This window comes from Herpailurus yagouaroundi, unplaced genomic scaffold (genome assembly GCF_014898765.1).
Source record: "Herpailurus yagouaroundi ecotype Mexico unplaced genomic scaffold, PumYag 159, whole genome shotgun sequence".
NCBI lineage: Eukaryota > Metazoa > Chordata > Mammalia > Carnivora > Felidae > Herpailurus > Herpailurus yagouaroundi.
In genome coordinates this window covers 75,898,605-75,925,540 of record NW_024412400.1, presented here as the reverse complement: position 1 = coordinate 75,925,540, position 26,936 = coordinate 75,898,605, and the positions used below count along the sequence as shown (strand labels likewise).

Sequence of the window (26,936 nt, the reverse complement as noted above, 5' to 3'; positions counted from 1 at the left end):
ATCAATCCATCTTCGTGAAATAATAATACCAACAATAACAAACTGTACTAGGTTAATATATGTAGAAAAAATATCACTGGGGTTACTTCTGAGAGGCTGAAATCATGGGAACTTTGAAAATTAAGTATTTCTGTAATGTTAGAATCCTATGTTTAATTCTATTATATTCTGATATAAAAAACAGGAAACTTTTACATTTCATCTGTATCTACATAAATAAGTTCAGCTATTTCCAGAAGGGTGGAGGAATGTAATTCTGGCAGGAGGAAATAGTGCCTTTACAGAGAGACAATAATCTGCATGAAGGAACCACAATTAAAACTACATTGTGACTAAAAGCCAAAACTAAGTAAATTATTAATAATAATTAAAGGGAATTTTCTCAAGTAAAAACACTCTTCTTCCACATCAGTAAATCTGTACTTCCTAAATTAAATAACTTAATTGTGCTTACCTAACTTCCACAAGGTCATTTGGTTTATAGCTGGGATGAAGAAAGAACCAAACTTTCTTGACAAAATGATTAATGCTGGGTTCTCTACGAGACCCTCGGACATATACCATCCACTTGTGGGTTGACTGGTCATTTTCTTCTCTCTTATCAGGAGGTATGTACCTGGAGGAGAAAAAAGAAAGAAGCCTGAACTCTTTTTTCCTTCAAAAACCTAGCAAAACATTTAACTCCTACTTAAAACAAGATTAAAAATCAATTATAAAAAAACAACTGGGAATTCACAAATATATGGAGATTAAAGAACATGCTACTGAACAATCAATGAGTCAAAGAAGAAATCCAAGAGAAATCAAAAAATATCTTAACTGAAAATGGAAATACAACATATCAAAACCTAAGGGATACAGCAGGTTTTAAGAAGGAGATTTATAGCAATAAATGCCTACATTAAGAAAGATCTCAAAAGAATGAACAAAGCCCAAAGTTAATAGAAAGAAGGAAATAATAAAGATGAGAGGGGAAACAGAAGAAATGGAGACAAAAAGAGCTATTTTTTTTTTAAAGGTAAACAAAATAGACAAACCTTTGGCTAGACTTACCAAGAAAAAAGAGAAAGGACTCAAATAAAATTATAAATAAAGAGGAGATGTTACAACTAATAGCACACAGCTCCTGGATGGCTCAGTCAGTTAAGTGTCTGACTCTTGGTTTTGCTAAGGTCACGATCTCACAGTTCGTGAGTTTGAGTCTCATGTCGGGCTCTGTGCTGGCAGTGTGGAAACTGCTTGGGATTCTCTTTCTGGCTCTCCCCTGCTTGTGAGCTCTCTCAAAAAAATAAACTTAAAAAAACAAACAAACAACTAATACCACACAAATACAAAGGATCATAAAACTATGAACAACTATATGGGCACCTGGCTGGCTCAGTTGGTAGAGCATACAACTCTTGATCTTGGGGTTGTGAGTTTGAGCCCCACATTGCATGTAGAAATTATTTAAAAATAAAATCTTAAGGGGCACGCCTGGGTGGCTCGGTAGGTTGGTCCAACTTTGGCTCAGGTCATGAGATCACGGCTTATCAGTTCAAGCCCCACATTGGGCTCTGTGCTGACAGCTCAGAGCCTGGAGCCTGCTTCGAATTCTGTGTCTCATTCTCTCTCTGCCCCTCCCCCACTTGTACTTTGTGTCTCTCTCTCTCTCTCAAAAATAAACATTAAAATTTTTTTAATAAAATCTTAAAAACAAAATGTTTTTTAAAAAAAAAACTATGAACAATTAAATACCAACAAACTGGACAACCTAAAAGAAATGGATAAATTCCTAGAAACATACATGCTACCAAGACTGAATCACAAAGAAACAGAAAATCTGAATAAAACAATTACTAGTAAGGAGACTGAAATCAGTAATCAGAAACCTCCCAACAAAGAAAATTCCAGGATCAGATGACTTAAAGGGTGATTTCTACCAAATATTTGAAGAATTGACACCAATCCTTCTCAAACTTTTCCAAAAAAATACAAGAAGAGGGGACACTTACAAATTCATTTTACAAAGTTAGCATTACCCTGATACCAAACACAGACAACACTGCAAGAAATTACAGGCCAATATCCCTGATAAACATAGATGAAAACATCCTGAACAAAATATTAGCAAACAGAATTCAACAGTACATTAAAAGATCATACACCATGATCAAGTGGTATTTATTCCAGGGATGCAACATCTGCAGATCAATCAGTGTGATATACTACATTAACAAAATGAAAGATAAAAATCCTATGATCATCTCAACAGATGCAGAGGAAGCACTTGACAAAATTCAACAGCTATTCTTTTTTTTTTTTTAATTTTTTTTTCTTTTTTTCAACTTTTTTTTTATTTATTTTTGAGACAGAGAGAGACAGAGCATGAACAGGGGAGGGGCAGAGAGAGAGGGAGACACAGAATCAGAAACAGGCTCCAGGCTCTGAGCCATCAGCCCAGAGCCTGACGCGGGGCTCGAACTCACAGACCATGAGATCGTGACCTGGCTGAAGTCGGACACTTAACCGACTGCGCCACCCAGGCGCCCCTCAACAGCTATTCTTGAAAAACTCTCAACAAACTGGGTATAGAGGGGACATACCTCCAATAAAGGCCATATATGACAAGCCCATAGCTAACATCACAATGGTGAAAAATTAAAAGCTCTTATTCTAACTAAAATCAAGGACAAGACAAAGATACCTACTCTCACAACTTTTATTCAACATAGTACTGGAAGTTCTAGCCAGAGCAAGTAGGCAAGAAAAAGAAATAAAAAGTATTCAGACTGCAAAAGAAGAAGTAAAACGGTCTCTATCTGAATGGGATATTAAATACAGAAAACCCTAAAGACTCCACCTAAAAACTGTTAAAACTAATAAATTCAGTAAGTTTGTAGGATATAAAGTCGACATAGAAAGTCAATTGTGTTTCTATACACTAACAACAAACTATAAGAGAATTAAGAAAATAATCCCATTTATAATTGCATCAAAAACAATAAAATACTTAGCAATAAATTTAACTAAGATGAAAGGCCTGTACACTGAAAACTACAAGACACTGATGAAAAAAACTGAAGACAAATAAATAAAAAGATACTCTATGCACATGGACTGGAAGAATATTGTTAAAATGTTCATACTACCCAAAGCAATCTTACAGATTCAATGAAATCTCTATCAAAATCCCAACAGTATTCTTCACAGAAGTAGAAAAAACAATCCTAAAATCTGTATGGAATCATAAAAGACCCCCAAATAGTCTCTTTTCTGATTAAAAAAAAAAAAAAAAAAAAAGGCATCATACTTCCCGGTTTCAAACTATATTAAAAAGTTATAGTAATAAAACGCTATGGTTTGGCATAAAAACAGACACATAGATAAATAGACTAGAAGAGAGCACAGAAATAAGCCCATGCATATACGGTCAATTAATTTATGACAAAGGCGCTAAGGTATACAATAGGGAAAGGACAGTCTCTTTAATAAATGGTGTTGGGAAAACGGGACAACTACATACAAAAGAATGAAACTAGACCCCTATCCTATACCACATATAAAAATCAACTCAAAACAGATGTATGACTTAAATTTAGGACCTGAAACCATTTAAAAAAAAAAAAAGACCTGAAACCATAAAACTAGAAGAAAACTTTTAAGGGTAAGAAGAAAGGTTACAGGGGCAAGCTCCATGACAGGTCTGGGAAATGATTTTTTGGATTTGACGCTGAAAGCAAAGGCAACAAAAGCAAATAAACAAGTGGGGCTACAGCAAACTATAAAGTTTCTGCACAGGAAAGGACACCACCAGCAAAATGAAAAGGCAAATGAGGAATGAGAAAAAATATCTGCAAATCATTTATCTGACAAAAGGTTAATACTGAAAATATATAAAGAACTCACACACAATTGAATAGAAAAAAGAAGTCATAAAAATCTATTTAAAAATGGGCAGAGGAACTAAATACACGTTTTTCCAAACAAAACATACAAATGGTCAACAGGTACATAAACAGGTGGTCAACATCACTAATCATGAGAAAAATGCACATTAAAATGAGTTATCACCTTATACCTGTTAGAATGGCTATCATCAAAAATATGAGATAGCCAGTGTTAGCAAGAACATGGAGAAAAGGGAATCCTTGTGCATTATTGGTGGGAACATAAATTGGTATAGCTACTATGGAAAACAATATGAAGGTTCCTAAAAAAAATTTAAAAAACTGCCACATTGCTGTGTATATATGCAAAGACAATGAAAATGGGTTATCAAAGTGCTATTTGCATTCCCATGTTCACAGCAGCATTATTTACAATAGCCAAGATATGGAAACATACATGTCCGTTAACATATGATTGAATAAAGATGTGAATGGACAAAGATGTATACACATATACATACAGTTAATCCTTGCACAACATGGCTTTGAACTGTGCACGTCCACTTACACGTCATTTTTTTACAATACCGTAAGAGTATTTTCTCTTATGACTTTTTATTTTTTCTTTTAAAGTAAGCTCTACATCCAACATGAGGATTAAACTCATGACCCTGAGATCAAGAATCTCATGTTCTACTGACTGAGCCAGCCAGGCACCCCTTTACAATTTTCTTAATATTTTCTTTTCTCTATTTTATTTCTCTATTACTCGTCACATGCAAGATATGTGCTAATCAATCGTTTATGTCACCGATAAGGCTTCCAGGCAATGGCAGTCTACTAGTAGTTACTTTTGAGGAGTGAAAAGTTTTATGTGAATTTTCATGTGTGGGAGGTTGATGCCCCTAACCCTCACATTGCTCAAGAATGCTAAAGGGTCAACTGAGTGTGTGTGTGTGTGTGTGTGTGTGTGTGTGTGTGTGTGTGTGTAAGGGAATATTATTCGGCAGTGAGAAAGAAGGGAATTCTGACATTTGTGAGAACATGGATGGATCTGGAGGGCATTATGCTAAGTGAAATAAGCCAAACAAATACTAACATAGAGAAAGACAAATACTACACAGTATCACTTATACATGAAATCTAAAAAAGTCAAGCTCATGAAAACAGAACAGAAATATGGTTACCAGAGGCTAGTGGTAGAGGAAATACAGAAAGTTTGGTAAAAGGGTACAAACTTTCAGCTTTGAGATGAATAAGATCTGAAGATCTAATGTATAACATGGTAACTACAGTAGATAACATTATAGAATTTGCTGAGCGAAAAGAACTTAAATGTTCTCACACTCCCCCCAAAAAAAGATAAGTATGTGAGGTGATGGGGCGCCTGGCTGGCTCAGTCATTGGAGCATGTGACTCTTTGAGGTTGTGAGTTCAAGCCCCACATTGGGTGTAGAGATTAAAAATAAAATCTTAAACCTGGGTGGCTCAGTCGGTTAAGCAGCCAACTCTTGATTTCAGTTCATGATCTCACAGTTTTGAGTTTGAGACCCACGTTGGGCTCTGTGTTTGGATCCTCTGTCTCCCTCTCTCTGCTCAGTCCCCACTCACACTTGCTCTCCCTCTCTCAAAAATAAATGCTAAAAAAATGTAAAAAGTAAACATGAGGTGATAATGGATATGTTAATTAACTTGATGGCAGGAATCCCTTCAAAATGTATACTTATATCAAATTATAATGTACACTTTAAATATAATTTTGTCAATTATAGGTCAATAAGGCTGAGACCATTTTTTTTATTGAAGTATAGCTGACATGTTACATTAGTTTCAGTATACTACACAGTGAGTGATTCAACACCTCTATACATTAGGCTATGCTCACTACATCTGTCATCATACAACACTATTACAATACCACTGACTACATTCCCTACACTGTACCTTTCATCCCCATGACTATTCATTCCATAACTGGAAGCATATACCTCCCACTCCCCTAAAAAATATTTTAACTTAAAATATTTTTAATTCTAGAAAGATTTAATAGCTCTATCCCTTAACCAATCAAAGTGAATCTTTTGCTGTTAATCTTTTAAAGTATTTATTTATTTATTTATTCTGGTTTCTAAGGAGCATTCCCTTAAAGTTCGTTTTATTTTCTGATTATCATCATCCAATTAAAAAAAAAATCAATTTTGCCTTTCCAAGTGGAGGTAGAAATGAGGTAGAAATAAACTGGCATATTTTATTCCTGGGCTAGGGTCTCTCTAGCTTTCAGGCTGATTTCATTTAGGTTTCAGAGTGTTAGAACTCTGAACTCTTCATTGCTGCCACAAAGTTTGCAACTGGTCTCTTGCCTTTTAAAAGCCAAAACAGGGGTGCTTATGTGGCTCAGTCGGTTAAGCATCCAACTTTTGGTTTCGGCTCAGGTCATGATCTCCCATTCGTGGATTTGAGCCCCATGTTGGACTCTGTGCTGAAAGTGCAGAACCTGCTTGGGATTCTCTCTTCTCTCTGCCTCTCTCCTTCTTTCACACTTTTCTTTCTCTCAAAATAAAGTTTTAAGAAATAAATTAAGAAAAGCCAAAATAAACCATCCCCTTAAGTCCTGACCATGGTAAAACTAGTATCTTTAGCCCTCCCTTTATTTCATGAGGCCTTATTACATTGTTAGAAAATATTGTCATGGCCTTTTTTTTTTTTTTTGAGAGAGAGAGAGAGAGAGAGCAAGCACGCGCACACAAGCATGAGCAAGAAAGAGGGACAGAGGGAGAGAAAAGAATCCCAAGGATCCCCCATGCTCAGTGTGGAGCTCGATGTAGGGCTAAATCCAACAACCCTGGGACTATGACCTGAGCTGAAATCAAGAGTTGGACGCTCAACCAACTGAGCTACCCAGGCACCCCAGTCACAGCCTTCTATACATTTATCTGTGCTTGTGGTTATCCTTAATAATGCAGCGGGCTAAGTTATATTGATTTCTAATGTTAATCCAAACTTGCATTTCTTGATCATGAAGTATTATCATTTCTGTATTTACTGAATTCAGTTTATGATTTTGTTCAGTATTTATGCACTTCTATTCACAACTGTGAATGTCCTATAATTTTCCTTTTCTCATGAACTGTCTGGCTTTATTTAAAAAGTTAGGCTATCCTCATAAGATAGCCTGATTAAGTGTTGTCTCTTTATCCTCAGAAGATTTTGGGGGACTTTCTGGTTACTTTTTTCTTTTTTATTTATTTATTTATTTTTTTTTTAATTTTTTTTTTCAACGTTTATTTATTTTTGGGACAGAGAGAGACAGAGCATGAACGGGGGAGGGGCAGAGAGAGAGGAAGACACAGAATCGGAAACAGGCTCCAGGCTCTGAGCCATCAGCCCAGAGCCTGACGCGGGGCTCGAACTCACGGACCGCAAGATAGTGACCTGGCTGAAGTCGGACGCTTAACCGACTGCGCCACCCAGGCGCCCCTTTCTTTTTTATTTTAAGCAATCTCTATACCCAACGTAGGGCTGGAACTCACAACCCCAAATTCAAAAATTGCATGCTCTACCAACTAAGCCAGCCAGGTGCCCTCTCCAGAAGATTTTGTATACAACTGAAATTATGCGATCACTCAGCCTGTAAAGCAATCTAAGCCTAGTAGTTTGGTTTGGTTTTGTGATGGGAATGTTTTAAAAATCAGTAATTAAAGTTACTTAGTAGTTGTAAGACTATTCAAAGTTTTTCCTTTCTTGAGTCATAAACAGTATTTTTCTAGGAACTCTCCATTTCACCTAAATTTTTAAATGTACCGGCATAAAGATGTTGGCATTATTTCTTACCTCACAGTACATCATTTGTAGCTATGTCTTTTTTCCTTAATTTCATCAAGTTTGTGTATACAGGGTTTTGTTTTTATTTTTATTTTTTTCTAATTTCTTTGCATCATTCTAATTGAGATGGTTAGTTCATTAATTTTAAGCTTTTCCTCTACTGCAGACATCTAAGACTATACATTTCCCTTTAAATATTCCTTCGGTGTTATCCTACAAGTTCTTATTTGAGTATTTAGTTGTGAATATTTTAATGTGATTTTTCATTGACTTATGAATTGTTTGGAAGTGGTTTAATTTTCTAGACATAAAATTTTCTAGTTATCCTCCTATCATTGATTTTTTTCTTTTTCAACATTTATTTTTGAGAGAAAGAGAGACAGAACACAATGAGGGGGGTAGAAAGAGACAGAGACAAGTATCCAGACTCTGAGCTGTCAGCACAAAGCCTGATGTGGGGCTCAAACCCATGAACCACAAGATCATGACCTGAGCCAAAGGCTCAATTGAGCCACCCAGGCGCCCTACTGTCACTGATTTCTAACTTTACTGTAACAGTGATCAAAAACAGTAGTCTGGGAGCACCTGGTTGGCTCAGTCAGTGGAGCCTGACTCTTGATCTCAGGGTTGGGCTCAAGCCCCATGCTGGGTGTAGAGATTGGTTAAAAATAAATCTTAAAAAAAAAAAAAAAAACAAACAGTCTGTATGATACAAGTCCTTCAATATTTGTTAGAGCTTGCTTTATGGCTTACTATGTGGTCATTTTCATAAATGTTCCTTATGCTTAAAGATGTTTCAACTATTACATGTAATAGTCTATGTGTGTATATCAGATCAAACTTTGTTAACTGACGTTCAAATCTTTTATATTCATATAGATATTTTGCTTGATCTACCAATTACTGAGAGAGGTGCATAAAATCTCTCAGTATACTAGTGCATTTAGAAACTTCTCCTGTGATTCAGTTTTGGCTTAGATACTTTAAGACTATCGTCTAGTACACTGTTATCTAATATCTCCCTGTTGAATAGAACTTTTTAACATTATAGAATAACTCTTTACCTTTATGAATACTTTTAGTCTTAAATTCTATTCTCCCTGATATTAATATGCTACACTGGTTTTCTTTTGGTTAGTATCTGCCAGCTAAATCTCACTTATTTGCTTACTTTCAATTTTTCTGTATTTAGATATGTAACTGATAAACAACAGAGAACTGAATTTTAGATGATTTTATCTCAATACAGTATCTTTTAACTAGATAACAATCCCTAGGCATTTTTTATAATTGATATATTTAGATTTGTTGTTACTAGAGTATTTTACACTATTTGCCTTGTTTTTTTCTCTTCATCAAATCCCTCCTCCTGTCCCTGCTTGCCTTCTTATGGAATCAGGGTTTTTTTCCCTTTTTTCATTCAATTTCCCCACCTTCCTCTTACTACTTTTAAAGTTTAAATCTCTAGGGGAGCCTGGGTGGCTCAGTCAGTTAAGCGTCCAACCTTTAAGTTTTTTTTGTTTTGTTTTTTTTAATTTTTCAGAGAGACAGAGACAGAGTGTGAGTGAGGGAGGGGCAGAGAGAAAGGGAGACAGAATCCAGAACAGGCTCCAGGCTCTGAGCAAGCTGTCAGCACAGACCCCAATGCAGGGCTTGAACTCACAAACCACGAAATCATGACTTGAGCCAAAGTCAGTCACTCAATCAACTGAGTCACCCAGGTGCCCTTAAGCATCCAACATTTGATGTCAGCTGAGGCCTTGATCTCAGGATCGTGAGTTCAAGCTACATGTTGGGCTCACATGCTGGGCATGAAGTCTACTTTAAAAAAAAAAAAAAATTATATATATATATGTGTGTATACATATATATATATGTACACACACACACACACACACACACACACACACACACACACACATATAAATGGCTCAGTCTGTTAAGCATCAGACTTCAGCTCAGGTCATGATCTTGCAGTTCATGAGTTCAAGCCCCACACTGGGCTCTCTGCTGCTGATACAGAGCCTGCTTTGAATCCTCTGTCTCCCTCTCTCTCTGCCCCTCCCCTGCTCTCTCTCTCACAAAAATAAACCTTAAAAAATAAATAAAATAAAAACATATGTCTATTCTTTTAGTTATTATCTCAGATTAACAAGCATTCTTAACAAGTCTAAAATAAATCAATAATTTTTCCCTCTTCCACAACAAACAAGGACTTTACAACTCTCATGTCAACCATTCCCTCTCTACCATAATTAACCATAGTTAACCAGTATTTTAGTTCTAGCTGGTCTTCAAAAGACCCAAAAACGTACAAATTAAATGTACTTGTTTGAAATGTCAATGACTGTTTCTCCCAGTCTTCTTGTGGAATGGTGGGTCTATCTAGATTTCCAGTTTTGGACTTTTCTGAGCTGACTGGTCTTGTACTATTGTTAAGCCCCAACTCTTAACACTTCACATGGTGTATCAGTTCCCTTACCTAAATGCATACCCACTCTAATATCATCTATGAAACAGAAATCTAATTGCCTTAATCATATTTTATGCTTCCATTTATTTATTTAATTTATTTATTGAGAGTGAGTTCGGGAGAGGGGCAGGAGGTAGGGGGAGGGAAGATAGAAAAAGAGAACCCTAAGCAGGCTCCACGCTCAGTGCGGAGCCCAATGCGGGGCTCGACCCACCACCCTGGGATGATGACCTGAGTCAAAATCAAGAGTTGGACATTCAACCAAAGTGCCCCTTTATGCTTCCATTTAAATACTATCACACAGACCATTAGAAATCTTTGTTTTTATTATCCTGAGACTCTTTAATGTACTTGTTTGTTATTTGTGATCCATTAACTGGGGCTTGGAAGATTTCTCCCCCAATCTGATTCCCCCCCCCCCCCAAAATAATTGCTGTCTGCCTGAATCCTTTATTTTCAATAACTGAATCTAATTACAATTTTCATAAATATATCAACTTATTCAACAATCAAATATTTACTGAAAATCAACTGTTATAAGGTACAAAACAAACAAGACACACTTTCTACCCTAAAGAGATTCCAGTCTGATTTGGGAAAATTATATAAAAACAGAAAATGATTATATGATAAAGATGACAAGAGAGCATAGGGAAAATATACTTCATGAGGGATGAGAAGGGCAAATAAATACTTTGTGAAGAAATAACATTCTTACACTATTTGAAGATTTATGTCTATCCATTCCTAGATATTTGGCAAAATGATGGTGTTCCCACAAGACACCTTGAGATACTTATATAATCATATATATAAGTATATATAACATATAATCATATATATAACCATAATCATAGTTAAAGAGCTAGCCCCTCAGCTTGGAGAAATTCTGTCTTCAAGACATGCTCTGCAATTTTTTGTTAAAAATTTGAAAGACTTCAATTTGGGCAACAAATATTTTTAGCAATTAGCTAAGGCCCCTGAAAATAGAACTAGTTCATAGATCATAAAAAGTCAAAACTTCTTCCAATTTATCCACACTAACAAACTTGATAAAATACACCATTTGTATATGGGGTGCCTGGTTGGTTCAGGTGGTGAAGCACAAGACTTACTCTTGGGGTTGTGAGTTTGAGCCCCACGTTGGGTGTAGAGATTACTTAAAAATAAAATCTTAAAAAAAAAAATAACACTCCATTTGTATAAAAGCTCATGTCTTAGAAATTTTTACCAAGCACAATTTTACTCTATGTCAAAGATTAACAGACACCCTGAAGCAAGAGTTTCAAGTCTTTAGACTCAGTTTACTTTTAAAACAACAAAGAGTTTGGGGGAAAAAAAATCCTTAAGGTCTCTTCCTACGGTAATACTATAATAATAAAAGTATGCAAGAGTATTAACATAAATGGACAGCTGAAAATGGGAGAATTCAATTGGATACTTACTTGGACACATTGCCCACTACTATTGTTTTCTTTACAAAAAGACGTGAAGTCTCATCTCCTGTAAGATCAGCATTCCGCTGCTCTGTTTTATGAGAGCCAGTAATACTAGCAATGTCCTGAAAGAAATCACAATCAATGTTTACTTTCAATGTGGACAATTTCCAACAGGCAGAAACCACAAAATCACACAAGGTATGAATAGAGTAACTCAGATTTTTTTTTTAATTACCACATTCTCTGGCTTTGTGGTACCTCTCAAAGCATTAAAGAGTAGTTTTACTTGATCTTTTGCATAGTTTATGCTTGTTCACTATAACTCCATATGTATGTGTGTTTTTAACAGTCATACACCTCTGCTTCGTATATGCAAATAGGATATGGAAGGATACACAAGAAACTATTACAATGGTTACTCCTGGGAAATGGGAACGGGGAAAGGTCAATGGAATTTACTTTCTTTTCAACCTTGTGTATAATCAAAATTTTTTCAATGAGAAATAACATAGACATGATTAATTTAAACTTTGTAGAGATAGACTGCCAGGGTTTAAATCCTGACTCTTCCATTTACCAGATGTGAAATTTTGTGTAATTACTTCTCTATCAAAATTTCCTCATTAATAAAATAAAGATAACAGGGATGCCTGGCTGGCTCAGTCAGTAGAGAATGAGATTCTTAATCTTGGGGTTGTAAGTTTGATCTCCACATTGGGTATAGAGATTACTTAAAAATAAAAATCAGGGGCGTCTGCGTGGCTCAGTCAGCTAAGCGCCCGACTTCGGCTCAGGTTGTGATCTCAAGGTTCGAGCCCCACATCGGGCTCACTGCTGTCACAGAGCCTGGAGCCTGCTTCAGATTCTGTGTCTCCCTCTCACTCTACCCCTCCCCTACTCGCGCTCTATCTCTGTCTCTCAAAAACGAATAAACATTAAAAAAAGAAAATCTAAAAAAAATAATAAAAAATAAAGATAGCAGTACCTGTGCCACATGATTGTTTTGTACAGTTCTCAGAGAAGTGCCTGGTACATATGTAGTAAACACTAAATATTTGTTACATAAACATGAGCATGTATATTACATACAAGATGGTAAGTTTCTAAATCCTATGACCAGTATTACCTAAATTATTTTTAATTGAAACAAAAAACGGCATCTGACTTCGGCTGAGGTCTTGATCTCATAGTTTGTGAGCTCGAGCCCCACATGGGGCTCACTACTGTCAGCACAGAGCCTGCGTCAGATCCTCTGTCTCCCTCTTTTTCTGCCCCTCCCCCACTCTCCCTCTCTCACAAAAATAAATAAAACATTAAAAAACACACACACACACATATATATAAAAACAAACAAAAACAAACAAAAAGGGGTGCTTAGCTGGTTCAGTCAGTAGAGTATATGACTTTTGATCTTGGGGTTGTAAGTTCAAGCCCCATATTGGGTGTAGAGATTAAAAAAAATCTTAGAAAAACCACACATACGTACAAAAAAAAAAAAAATGCAGTATTTGCTCAGAAATAATAGTGGTTAGAAACAAGTAAATCCAAACATTAAGAGTTTTCATTTTTGGGTGGTGGCATCATGAATGACTTTTCTATTGTTTTTTACTTTCCTGTAAATTTTTCAACAATGAACACATACAGATTCACAATCAGAAAATTTTAATTTGATTTTTATCAAAAATAAATCAAATCTGGGGCACCCGGGTGGCTCAGTCAGTTAAGTGTCCAACTTCAGCTCAGGTCATGATCGCATAGTTTGTGGGTTCCAGCCCTGCATTGATCGGGCTCTGTGCTGACAGCTCAGAGCCTGGAGCCTGCTTCGGATTCTGTGTGTCCCTATCTCTCTCTGCCCCTCCCCCATTCGTGCTCTGGCTCTCAAAAATAAATAAACGTTTAAAAAAAATTGAAAAAATAAATAAATAAAATCCTTGATGTCTGAGTATGTGAAAAGCAACCTGGAGATTTCCTCTACCACAGAACCCCTGGCTAGGAAAATCATCCAGTAAGGGCTCTATAGCCAAATATTATATATACCGAGAAATTCAGAGCAGTTTGATACAGGAACTCAAATAAGAAACTGGCAGGATCAAAGAAGAATAAATGGTTTTCAATTCTATTTATTATTTGTCAAGTTTCCCCCAGTTTTTAAAGCATTAAAGTTCCACAAAGGAAAATGCTGAAAAGAAAATAAAACATATGACAGAATGGAAAGACTTTGGACAAGGTCACAGAATTGCCAACTCCTCAAGGTTTCTCTCATATCTATGTGGATGGCATCTAGGAGTTGTGCGGTACACAGTTCTGATTCAGTTTAATTCTCAGCTTAATTAAGTTTAATTCTCAATTCTGATACTTGTGGGCAAACAGAACTTTAACCTCTTCAAGACAGCTTCCCCATCTCCAAAAGAGATATAATTGACTTATTTCCTAGGGTTCTTATGAAGAGAAAATGAAATAATACATACTTAGAAAATACTAGTTCCCTTCTCCTCTGACTCCCTCCCACCCATCCAACTATACCCTTCCAGTATTTCGACTTGGTCTCTGTTCCATGTTGTTTGAGAGTCTTTCCTCTAAATCCATATTGCTGTTATTGTCTTTGTCAGATAAGAAGTCATTGTGCTGAGATAAAGAATCACTTTCTGAATGATTGGCTGATGGTGTTTCTGATCTCTGATTGGCAGGAGAGGATGACCTAGATGGTGATTCCAAAAACTTCTTGATAGCAGGATGATTAAAAACCATTGTATCACATGTTTTTGATCCCTGCAAAAATGAAAGCAAGCAAATTAAACTTTTAATCTTTCTAAAACCTTATCTATTTAGGGATCATGCTTAAAATTCTTCAAAGTCTCCCCACACCCATAAAACGAAGTCCAAGCTCCTTAACGTGGTCTGGGTCAACAAAACAAAAACTAGAAAGTGATAAATAATTGTGTGAAGGTCCTAACACTGAAAGTTAAAAATGCAAGTTCTCTGAAAATGAGAAATCAAGGTGAATAGGTAGTAACATATAGAAAGTAAGATCTGACTTTTAAAAAATTAGTCTCACAATGCTTTAACACAAACTCATCAACTGTCTAAATAAAACATTCCTGTAAGAGACATAAAGATTTTTTTAAATGTGTATGTAAAATGGCTCCCACACAGGAGTAAAATGTAGCATAGAATGCTGTAAAATGATTAATACTTACATATATTTGCTATCAGACCAATACTGAAGCCTGGAATATTTTTGTGTATCTTGTTACTTGGATACAAAATACAGTGTACTCTGTTATAATGTGATTCACTCTACAGTTCCTAGGCAGCACAGCTTTTAAAAACCGTGCTATTAAAATCATTTAGTGAGAGAAAAGGAGTCAGAGACTAGGATTTCAAAGCAACAAAACTGCTGAATCTCAATAATAAAGGGTATTTTTTAGAGCTGTGATGTATTTTGTTACAGCAAACTAAAAACAATTAAATGGCAGACCGTAATAGACAAAAATACACCTAAATATCCTTGAATAAATCCTAATCAGAACAGCAAAAAAAAAAAAAATCAGTGTACTTCTAGACCACCAAATAACAGTTCAGAACTGCTAATGGTTTAAAAAAAAAAAAAAAAAAAAAAAAAGGCAACAAAACATTAAATGGACAACCACCTCTTCAGACAGAATAAGCCCCGTACCATGCAGCTGCTAGCTTATAAGAAATGACTTTAAAATCTGCATTGAAGAGCATCTCCCAAAAATTCATATGCACCCTGAACTTTGAAGGTGACTCTATTTGGAAAATAGACTCTTTGCAGATATGATCAAGTTAAGATGAAATCATACTGCTTTAGGGCCTACCTAGTTAAGAGGGAAATGTGGACAGAGAGAAACTAAGAAGACACACAAGAGGGAAAATATCCATGTGAAGATATACAGAAACTACAGTGATGTAGCCACTAGTCAAGGAATGCCAAGGTTTGCCAGCAACTGTCAGAAGGTAGGCGAAGGCAAAGAAGGATTCTTCCCTACAGCCTTCAGAGACAACATGGTCCAGCCAACACCCTGACTTAGGACTGCTAGTCTCCACAATCAACAGATAGTAAATTCCTCTTGTTTTAAGCCACCAAGCTTGTGGTAATTTGTTATGATAGCTCTAAAAAAAATAGCTCAGGGCCCCTGGGTAGCTCAGTCAGTTAAGGGTCTGACTTCGACTCAGGTCGTAAATCTTATGGTTTGTGGGTTCGAGCCCCACGTCAGGCTCTGTACAGACAGCTTGGAGCCTGGAGTCTGCTGTGGATTCTATGTCTCCCTCTCTCTCTGTCTTATCCCAGCTCAAGCATGTGCTCTCTCAAAAATAAACATTTAGAAAAAAAATTAAAAAATAGTTTAGGCTCTAATATGCATTATGGAAATTCCTAAAGTAGAAGAAACAACTACCTAAGATTAAACTCAAATAATGCTCCAGATTTCTCCAAGACAATGTCAGGAGTACCACCAATGCCAGGTACCCTAAGCTCCACAGGATGACATGAAAGCCACAACACAGCACCTCTTATCTGTAAAAACCATGGGGAACAATGCAAAGAAAGCAGTATGCCGTCACACCTTCCCCAGCCGGCCACCATTCTCACTGAGCCAGTACTGTCCAAGAGAATGATCTGAGAAAACTTATGAAAAAGAAATTTTAAAATGAAAAACGAAAAGTTATGCTGAAATTATCAAACTGTCAAACAACAACTTCTGTTTCAGTTGAACCCTATCCCCATTCCTTTATAACTGGACCAATCTAGTGGTAATCACATTAACTAAGTGGTTAAACTTAATATCTTTAACAATAGGACAACCTGATTACTATGTCACCTGATGTGATATAATCATGAGGTGTACAGAATCACTTAGGAAGTATTATTGCCAAAAACCTCTAACTTTAATCAAATCTTTAGACCCAACTACCAGTTTGCAAAAAAATAGAGGGAATGAAGGAATAACCCAAGGGGAAAAAATAATAAACCCAAAATGTGGGATATCCTATAAACATAAATGAACTATTCTCTTCAAATAAGTCAATATCATGGGGAAAAGGTAAAAGAAGTATTTTAGATGAAATGAGTCTAGAGAAACAAAACGTCCAAATGTAGCCCATGAACCTTAGATCCCGTGTCAAAAACAAGCTTTAAAAGATATTTTGGGGACAGGGCTCTGGGTGGCTCAGTCAGTTAAGTGTTCAACTTTGGCTCAGGTCAGGATCTGACAGTTCATGAGTTCGAAACCCGCATCGGGCTCTGTGCTGACAGCTCAGAGCCTGGAGCCTGCTTCAGATTCTGTCTCCCTCTCTCTCTGCCCCTCCCCCATTCGTGTGTGCGCGTGCACGCTTCTCTCTCTCAAAAATAAACAAGCATTAAAAAAAGTTTTTTTTAATCTTTAAAAGATATTTTGGGGACAACTGGGAAAATATGAATATGGACTGGTTATCAAATAATATCAGGAAGTCACAAAAGAATGTCCTTTAGGAAATAAATGATTTAAGTACTTAGGGGTGAAGTGTCATGATGCCTGGAACTTATTTTCAAATGTTCTAGAGAAAAATAAATAAAGCAAAATGTTAAAATATGGAATCTAAGCATGCATAAACAGGTGTTTATTTCACCTCTTCAGTGTACTTGAAATTTTTCATAAAGACTGGGGAAAAAAAATCAGGGTTTCCTGAATAAGGTATATATACTGAAACTACAAATTGCTGTTCATTAGGAAAATCAATCTACCTATAATTTGCTCCAAAGCCGACCATAACCAAATGAAGAACAAGGCAAGAACAGGGTCTCATTCAACTTTGTATCTGCAAATCCTAGCAACAGTGCTGAATATTAGTTGGAAAAGGATTAAATAAAAAGGAAAAAATGTACTTGGGATTATTGACAGTTTATGTATTTTCCCAGGAAGGGAGGTGAGGCTTCTTGAATTCTGAAGGCCAATACAAGATACGTTTCAAAGGCAGGAATTTCACATTAACACTGATTTCCCCTTCATACAACAAATATGGATGGCCAGAAATGATTGTATATGAGGAAAACTTACCTCAGAAACTTTTAGAAGGCCTGCAGAAGCATAGTAGTTGGCAACAATGCAGGCACGAAGTTTATCCATCATCCTTCTTGCCTCAATCAATCGCTACAAACAAATGTTAACTCATTAAAAAAATGGAAATGACAGAAGAGATACACTATAAAAATTTTCATAAAATAAGAAATACAAATGACCAAAAGCTCAATTTCTCTAATAAGCAAAGGAAAGCAAAAACATGACTATTTCTACCTATCAAACTGGCAAAGGATTGAAAAGAATGACAAAAGCCAATGTTTGCAAGAGAATATAGACATGTTAATATGAACATCTGTGTGTATATATGCATATTCACTGGAAACGTCCATAAAGAAACTGGGCACAAGAGCAAAGAGGAATTATGTTTTGGGATGGAATTTCAGGTAATTTTTTTTCATTATGTTTTCCTGCAGTTTCATTTATAGAAAAAAAAAATGCCTTTTTTCCAGAATGAGAAAACTCTTTAAAAGAACGGCAAAGGGAAAAAAAACATAATTTTATCTCAACAGATCTTTTTTAATTCATCATGTATAGATTTTTTTTTGCAATAGCTTTGTTGTTTTTTTAAATTTCTCACCATTTTTTAAATATATCACCATTATCACCATTATACCTGGTCGATGACTTCAATTTCGTGTTCCTTATTCTTCATTTCAAGTGCAAATTGTTCCTTAATAATAGTCTCAATCTTCTGCACAGCAGCATCTCGAGCTGCAAAAAGAACATAAAATAATCCAAGGTCTAATTAATCAGTGACTGTCTTGATTTAAGTCAGCATGCAATAGAACAAACCCAGAAACAATGACTCCTAAGTGGAGAAACCTAGTGGCTATCACCTTAATCAATGATGAAAAGTTAACATCGCTAATACAGGGGCAAACTGACCTCATGTGTTTTCTAACATAATGCAATGTCATCACTCTATGCCGTTCTGGTGAAAAATGCTAAATCTAATCACAGGGAACATCAAACAAACCTAACTGAAGGATATTCCACATAGTAACTGGCTTATATGATTCAAATATTAGAGTCAAGAAAGACAGAAAGGTTGAGGAGATTAGAGATATGACAGCAAAATGCACTGTGTGATCCTGGACTGGATCCCGGAGAGGGGAAAACAGTTATAAAATACAATACTATACAATACTATAAAATACAATACAGGGACAACTAGTCCCTGTTATTCAAGTGTTGAATATGGACTATAGGTAACACAGTGTAATGGATGAATGTTAAAATTTCCTGCTTCTGATAATAGTACTATGATCACATAAGAGAATCTCCTTAGGAAATAACACTGTGTTTACAGGTGTCCAACTTATTCTCCAATGATTTAAAAAGAATGATGTGCATATATACCTGAATGCATGCATTTGCGCGACTGTGTGTGTGTTTGTGTGTGTGTGTGTGTGTGTGTGTGTGTGTGTGTGTGTGTGGGGTGGGGGAAAGACTGATAAATCAAATAAGGCAAAAATATAAACAACTGGCAAATTAATCTGGATAAAAGACATGCAAGTATTCCTTCAATTATTCTGTTTGGAATTGTATCAAAATAAAATTACTGGGGAAAAAAAATGAAATCTATTAAAATTCCAGGAGAAACATTTGTTGACCTGTGAAAAACCAGAGTCCAAGGACAAAGAAAATACAGTTAGCTAGAGGGGAGGCAGTCTGTGATATAAGAGCAGTTCATAAAAAGGCATGTAGCTTCCTTCTGTAGAGAAGGATATGGAAAGCAATTCAGCAGTTTCTGATCACAACTACATAAAGGAATAAGCAAATAAAGAATTCAAAAGTAAAGAAAATGCTTCTACTCCTGAAGCTAGTATTACACTATGTGTTAACAGGTATTTAGGGGTGCCTGGGTGGCTCAGTCGGTTAAGCGGCCGACTTCGGCTCAGGTCATGATCTTGCAGTCCGTGAGTTCGAGCCCCGCGTCGGGCTCTGTGCTGACAGCTCGGAGCCTGGAGCCTGTTTCAGATTCTGTGTCCCCCTCTCTCTGACCCTCCCCCGTTCACTCTCTGCCTCTGTCTCAAAAATAAATCAACGTTAAAAAAAAAAAATTTAAACAGGTATTTAAATAAAAACTTAAACAAAGAAAGAGAAAAGGAAAGAAAAAAAGAAAAGAAAATGCCTCTAAATGTGATAGAATTCAGATGATGACTACTCAAAATAATATGCAACTCAGAGTCTAAAATATCAGATACAAGAGAAAAAAAAAAAGAGCCAAATGACTGCTTGAAAAACCTGGAATTTGGGGGCAGCTGGCTGGCTCAGTCAACAGAATATACAACTCTTGACCTTGGGGTTGTAATTATGTTCAAGCCCCACTTTGGGTGGAGAGATTACTTCAAAATAAAATCTTTAAAAAGAAAAAAAAACCTGGAATTTTGCAAAAGGATTCTGTGTTTATAACATGAAAAAATGATGTTCACCCATGCTTTGAAGTATATGAAAAATTGCAGAGAAAATTTGGATACTCTGATGGCCATATCACTTTCTCATCGTAAAACATGCCATTATATGGCAACTTCAATGTTGCCATTAAACTTCAATGTATACTAGTAATGGAATAAGAGAGCATTCTTGTGGATATGTCTGCATGGAAGCAAATGACTGATATTTCTCATCATGAAAAAGAAAAGTATTTTCTAGTATTATTATATATATGTCCTCGTCTGTAGAAACCAGCAGATACTCTTAGGGAAGGCTGAAAAGTCAGAAACTGTGATCACTGAAGGCTATTTTATCATAAGCTCCTCAGAAAGAAACGCTTCTAAATTATCCCTTTCATGGAATAAATAAAAACACAAACAACAAACAAAACAATATAAGCAAAGGGAAGCATCCTACCAAATCTACTTTGAGAAAAATTCTGAAAAAATAAAAACATGGCTTGGGATTAGGCAGAGAGTATGGACATCAAAAAGAAGAGTAGCAAACTGTCTTACAGTAAGAAAAAACCATCCCTGCTTAGGCTGAGTATCTGGGAACTTACACTAGATTTAAACTGAAATTATGATGTTTACTAAAACAATCAGTTTTTCCTACTCTTAGTTTTCTTTAAAAAAAAAAAAGTTATGCCATGTGATGCATTTGAGTAATGGATATAGGTTTCACATTTATTTGGCTTATTACGGAAAGGAAATGACTTTTCCTTATAAATAAAATTACAACTGAATGAGGGGAAAGGTTGCAGTGAATGAAATGGTTTCATTATTTGGAATTCAATTTGATAATTTTTGGTCCACAAAGACTTTCTGTGGTACATATGACTTGACTGCACTGAGAGAGACAGGAATTTTCTTTCACTACTTCAATTCTAGCAGCACTAATCTTTGTGGAGCTACAACACTTTATGACTTGGCTGCTTCTTTACACAGCTGTAAATGTTAACGGTAATGAATTTCAGCAATAATTTAAGAACTCAAATTCAGGGGCACCTGGGTGGCTCAACTGGTTAAGCATCCGACTTTGGCTCAGGTGATGATCTTGTGGTTTGTGAGTTTGGGCCCGCATAGGGCTCTCTGCTGTCAGCATAGAGCCTACTTTGGATCCTCTGTCCCCCTCTTTCTCTGCCCCTCCCCCACTCACGCTCTCACTCTCAAAAATAAACATTTAAAAAAATTAAAATAAAATAAAATAACTCAAATTTAGCAACTTTTTCTGAGAGAGCTTAAAACATTCTGGGTAGCTACACACAGTTGATGATTTGCTCTTCAACCATATGGGCAAGTAGTTTAATGCCCCTTAACTACTAGCAACTAAGTGCAGGAGTTAAACTAGATCACTATTTCTCAAATGTATATCATTCGTATACCACCTTTAAGTTACCTTACACCACATCTGAGAACCCTATGAAACACCTAATTAACATAATTAAATAATATTTTTACATTATTTTAGCCTCATCCTAAGCAAAAGTAGTCACAAAATTACAAGTTTGGTGAGACCATCATCTTTCCAATAGACATTAAAATAATATGCAACAATTACAATAAAAAACTTAACCCAATGTACCACCTATAATCATCTACCACACTGCAGTATACATATTATAGGACTTTATGGTTATACCTAACACACAACGATAACTAAACTTACAGCCAGTCTCATTACTGACACTTCACTGTCTACCTGATTGTCTTCCTGGCCTCTTATGTCACAAATGGTGTATTGCTATTAACAGAGCACTTAACTAATCCCTCTTCAAATTATATACAGCAGTGGAAATGCATTTTGTTTTAGTTTCTGTAAATCTTATAGGGAGGCAGATCTCAACAAAGAAATAAATAATTTCCTAAGGGAGGTGAATTTCTACCTGAATTCTCAATTGCTTTATGCCGCTTATTTGGAAGGGCCACAGATACATCCTCATAATCAGGGTCGGTTTCTTTGATTGTCCGCTTGATTCCAGACATCATGACATTCGTTCTTCACTGTGAAGTAATAATAAATAAACAAGTAACACTGTTTGATGCTAGTACTTATAAATATATGTATACACATATATAAAGGGAATAAATATTACATAATTCTGATAATTCATAAGTCTCTGTAAACACGTACATATCCCTGTTAAAGCCAAAAGCATTAACTACCTTCAAAGGTTCACTTTAAGGAAAAAAGTCATCATCATCTGTTAGAAAGCGTAGGTTTGCCTTTCAAGAGAAAATCCTTTAACAAGGCAGCACACTACTCAGGCTTTTCAAAAGGGGCCAGTCTTTCAATGAAGGGCACTCATAACGAAAGGAAAGAAACCAGACTCTGATGACAACATGGTTAAAGCCCAAATAGCATCTTGGAATTCACAATGCAGCCACCATATTACAAAATGAGAGGCACCTGTGTGGCTCAGTCAGTTAAGCATCTGACCTCGGCTCAGGTCATGATCTCACAGTTTGTGGGTCTGAGCCCCTCGCCGGGCTCTGTGCTGACAGCTCAAAGCCTGGAGTCTGCTTCACATTCTCTGTCTCCGTCTCTCTCTGCCCCTCCCCCACTCACACTCTGTGTGTATGTCTCTCTCAAAAAATAATAAAATAAAAAATTTCTTAAACTTAAAAAAATGAGCAATATATATAGTTAAGCTCTCAATAAATAATTTATCATACAAATCCTCTTTCTGCTACTTAAACGTGCCTGCTACATAACAGGTACTCAATAATATTGATCATTTATCATTATTCATAATAAACACAGACTTATATTAAGACAGCAAGTTTGCAATCAGGTAAACAAGTCCCATGTACACAGGTCTTTGAGTAAAACAATCCCATAAATCTTCCAGGTCTGCACTGTCCCAATACATTAGCAACTACCCATATGTTGCTATTTGGTGTTAAGTAAACTTTTAAAAATTAAAAAAATAAAGTTAGGGGTGCCTCAGTGGCTCAGTCAGTTAAGTGTCCAACTCTTGATCTCGGCTCAGGTCATGATCTCATAGTTTGTGGGTTCAAGCCCCACATAGGGCTCTGTGTTGAGGGTGCAGAGCCTGCTTGGGATTCTGTTTCTCCTTCTCTCTGCCCCTTCCTCTCTTGTTCTCTCTCACTCTCTCTCTTTGCCCACCCTCCCCCCACCTCCCCACCACCGCTCAGTCCCTCCCTCCCTCTCAAGATAATAAACATAAAAAAATAAAGTTAATTCAAAATTCAGTTCCTTTCTTCACATTTCAATTTTTCAATTTCAGAACTAGCCACATTTCAAGTGCTCAATAGCCGTCAGTAGTTTAGAGCTACAATATTGGACAGTGCAAATACAGAACATTTATATCACTGCAAAAAGTTCTACTGGACCCTGTTCCCCTTCTAAACTGTGTTTCATTGAGCATTTATTAATATTTCATGAATTGATTTAGGAAATGCTGTCCACATCAGCACTGTCCAAAAGATATATAATGTGAGCCATGTATGGAATTTAAAATTCTCTAGCAGTCACTTTAAAAAAAGGAAAAAGAGGGGCACCTGGGTGGCTCAGTTGGTTAAGCGTCAACCAAGTCTCTTGGTTTCGGCTCAGGTCATGATCTCATGGTTTGTGAGTTCAAGCCCCACATCGGGCTCTGTGCTGCAGGCGAGGAGTCTGCTTGGGATTCTCTCTCCTTCTCTCTCTGCCCCTCCCCTGCTCACTCACTCTCTCAAAATAAATAAAGTTAAAAAAATTTTTTTTTTTTTAATGAAAAAGAGGGGAGCCTAGCTGGCTCAGTCAGTAAAGCATGCAACTCTTGATTCCGGGGTCGTGAGTTTGAGCCCCACATTGGGCTCAAAGAGATTACTTTAAAAAAAAAAAGGGGGGGGGCGCCTGGGTGGCGCAGTCGGTTAAGTGTCCGACTTCAGCCAGGTCACGATCTCGCGGTCCGTGAGTTCGAGCCCCGCGTCGGGCTCTGGGCTGATGGCTCAGAGCCTGGAGCCTGTTTCCGATTCTGTGTCTCCCTCTCTCTCTGCCCCTCCCCTGTTCATGCTCTGTCTCTCTCTGTCCCAAAAATAAATAAAAAAAAAAAGTTGAAAAAAAAATTTTTAAAAATAAATAAATAAAGGGAAAAAGAAATGGGTGAAATTAATTCTAATAATATTTTTGCTTAACCAATGTACCCAAGTTTTACATTCTTATCTTTGTGCTAAGTCTTTAAAATCCAGTGTGTATTTTACACTTCTAGCACATCTCAGTTTGGACTAGCCACCCTTCAAAGGCTTAGTACCACCTGTGCCTAGTGACTCCCTTACTGGGCAGCAAGGGCCTACTGATACAGTATACAGATAAAAAAAAACAGGTCTAGGGTGGTTACATGAGTTGCCATGTCATAGAGCCAATCCATGACACAGAAAAGAAAGAGCTCCCTGATTTCCAGACCTGTGTTCTACTGCTAATGGTTATTTACCTAACCAAAAGAAAAATACACAATATGTATTTATTGAGGCAATAAAAAGAGTGTGTTTTTTGTTTTGTTTATTTTACACAGAGAGTGTGAGCAGGGGAAAGGGGCAAAGGGAGAGAGAATTCCAAGCAGGCTCCACACTCAGCACAGAGCCTGAGGTGGGACTCGATCCCACAGCGCTGGGATCACAATCTGAGCCAAAATCAAGAGTTGGATGCTCAACTGACTGAGCCATCCAGGTGCCTTGAGGTAATAAAAAGTTTCAAAGTAAAATTAATAAAAATAAAATATTAACCCAAAAATTTTGACTCAGTTAAAACAGAAATAACAATTTAAAAGTTTCTTGGCTTAGGGGTGCCTGGCTGGCTCAGTCAGTGGAGCATTTAACTCTTAATCTCAGGGTTGTGGGTTTGAGTTCCACATTGGGTGTAAAGATTACTTAAAAATATTTTCCTAAAAAAAAAAAAAGTTTCTTTAGTCCAGTTCTTTCATCCATCCCAGAGACAGGCTTACTTCAATCAGATGGGAGAGAGACCCATTATGTAATGATATATATTTAAAACCTAGATCTAAGAGATCATTTTTCCTGTAATTGCTACCTTGTGTAATATCACTAAGCTTAAAAATGTTCAAAAATCTTTAGCATTTATAAATATCCTGAATCAAGCCATTTAATGTTTGTTCACTATCATTACATAACTGCTTTAATTTAGGCTATAAATGAATCTTTACTTTTATAGAGGACCTGAATCCAACTATTATTTTCTGTTTTTAAAGCTTACAGGGGGACATGGTGGTTCAGTTGGTTTAAGCCTCTGACTTCAGTTCAGGTCATGATCTCACAGTTCGTGAGCCCCACATCAGGCTCTCTGCTGACAGCTCAGGGCCTGGAGCCTGCTTTGGATTCTGGGTCTCCCTCTATCTCTGCCCCTCCCCTGCTTGCACTCTGTCACTATCTCAAAACACAAATAAACATTAACAAAATTAAAAAAAAAAGTTTATAAAAAGTGACACATAATGGGGCACCTGGCTGGCTCAGATGGCAAAGCATGCAACTCTTGATTTCGGGGTTGTGAGTTCAAGCCCCACTTTGGGTGTAGAACTTACTAAGAAAAAATAAAACAAAATAATAATAATAAAACATTTCTTTGAAAAGTAAGAAGAAGGTCGCATTTGGTCTGCAACTAGTTTTAGACAACCTGAAAAAAATCTTGGGTCACTACCTGAAGAATGCATTCTAGGGGCACCTGGGTGGCTCAGTCAGTTGAGTAGCCGACTTCCACTCAGGTCACGATCTCGAGGTTCTTGAGTTCGGGCCTCAGTCACGCTCTGTGCTGATAGCTCAGAGCCTGAAGCCTGCTTCAGATTCTGTGTCTCCCTCCCTTTCTCTCCCTCCCTTGCTCATGCTCTCTCTCTCTCTAAAATGAATAAAAACATTTAAAAAATTGTTTTAGGGGTGCCTGGGTGGAGCTCAGTCGGTTAAGCGTCCGACTTCAGCTCAGGTCATGATCTCGCAGTTCCTGAGTTCAAGCCCCATGTCCGGCTCTGTGCTGACAGCTCGGAGCCTGGAGCCTGCTTCAGATTCTGTGTCTTCCCCACCCTCTCTGCCCTTCCTCTGCCTGTGCACACACACACACGCTCTCTCTCTCTCTCTCTCTTAAAAATAAACATTAAAAAAATTTTTAATAAAAAAAGAATACATTCTAAAAAAAAAAGAATACATTCCTAAAAATCAATAAACCTCATTCTTTCTTCTTTAATGCAGACAGGAAAAAACACACCTCCTATTCTCCAATAAACCTAGAAGCACAGACAGACACATCCCAGCAGATCTCCAAATCTGTTTCTGCACCACACCATTTCCTTGGTGACCACCTGTCTCCTACAGCTTGCCAGAGCCTTATGGGATTATTCTGTAAAGATGAGTGAGTCCAGCATCATCTTCACTCATCCATTCTATGGACTTCATAATCTGAATATTCTCCTCCTACTTCCCAAGAGTAATAGCGGCTCCTCCCCAGAAAGGCTGGGGATCCTTGAAGAAAACAATGTTTTATTTCACCTTCACTTAAGTGATAAAGCAAAACTCTTTCACTTTTGCTCTAAAACTGGGGAAACAGAAGGGAAAAAAGAGAAGAATTTGTAGAGAGGTTGGGGTGGGTAAGGAAGAAACCCCCAATGAGTTAACCTGTGCTGCCAAGGTTATTCATATTTCATGCAGCCCATGTAAGAAAGCTTTTCCTGTCATATTTGGGCATAAATTTGGGCCTCCAATAAACATGTTTAGGAAGATTTAGGTCCACACTGGGCACTTTTTAATAATTCAGGTCTGCTTCTGTCTAGCAAGAACAATACTAAAGTATACACATGCCACATTCAAGTATA

The 26,936-nt window shown here is 36.9% G+C and overlaps 1 protein-coding gene across 3 annotated transcripts in view; it reads right to left on the bottom strand.

Annotated features, from left to right (window-relative positions):
- The window catches only part of YEATS2 (YEATS domain containing 2), a 117,326-nt gene that overhangs the window by 72,863 nt on the left and 17,527 nt on the right, over window positions 1-26,936 (bottom strand). For all 3 annotated transcript variants that reach the window (XM_040480899.1, XM_040480897.1, XM_040480898.1), the window contains exons 2-7: window positions 22,005-22,122; window positions 18,297-18,394; window positions 17,660-17,752; window positions 14,127-14,372; window positions 11,610-11,725; window positions 455-616 (exon numbers count right to left, since the gene is read on the bottom strand). In XM_040480899.1, coding sequence (XP_040336833.1) covers window positions 455-616; window positions 11,610-11,725; window positions 14,127-14,372; window positions 17,660-17,752; window positions 18,297-18,394; window positions 22,005-22,107 — 818 coding nt within the window. In that variant the 5' untranslated portion in view covers window positions 22,108-22,122. The remainder of the gene's footprint in view (window positions 1-454; window positions 617-11,609; window positions 11,726-14,126; window positions 14,373-17,659; window positions 17,753-18,296; window positions 18,395-22,004; window positions 22,123-26,936) is intronic.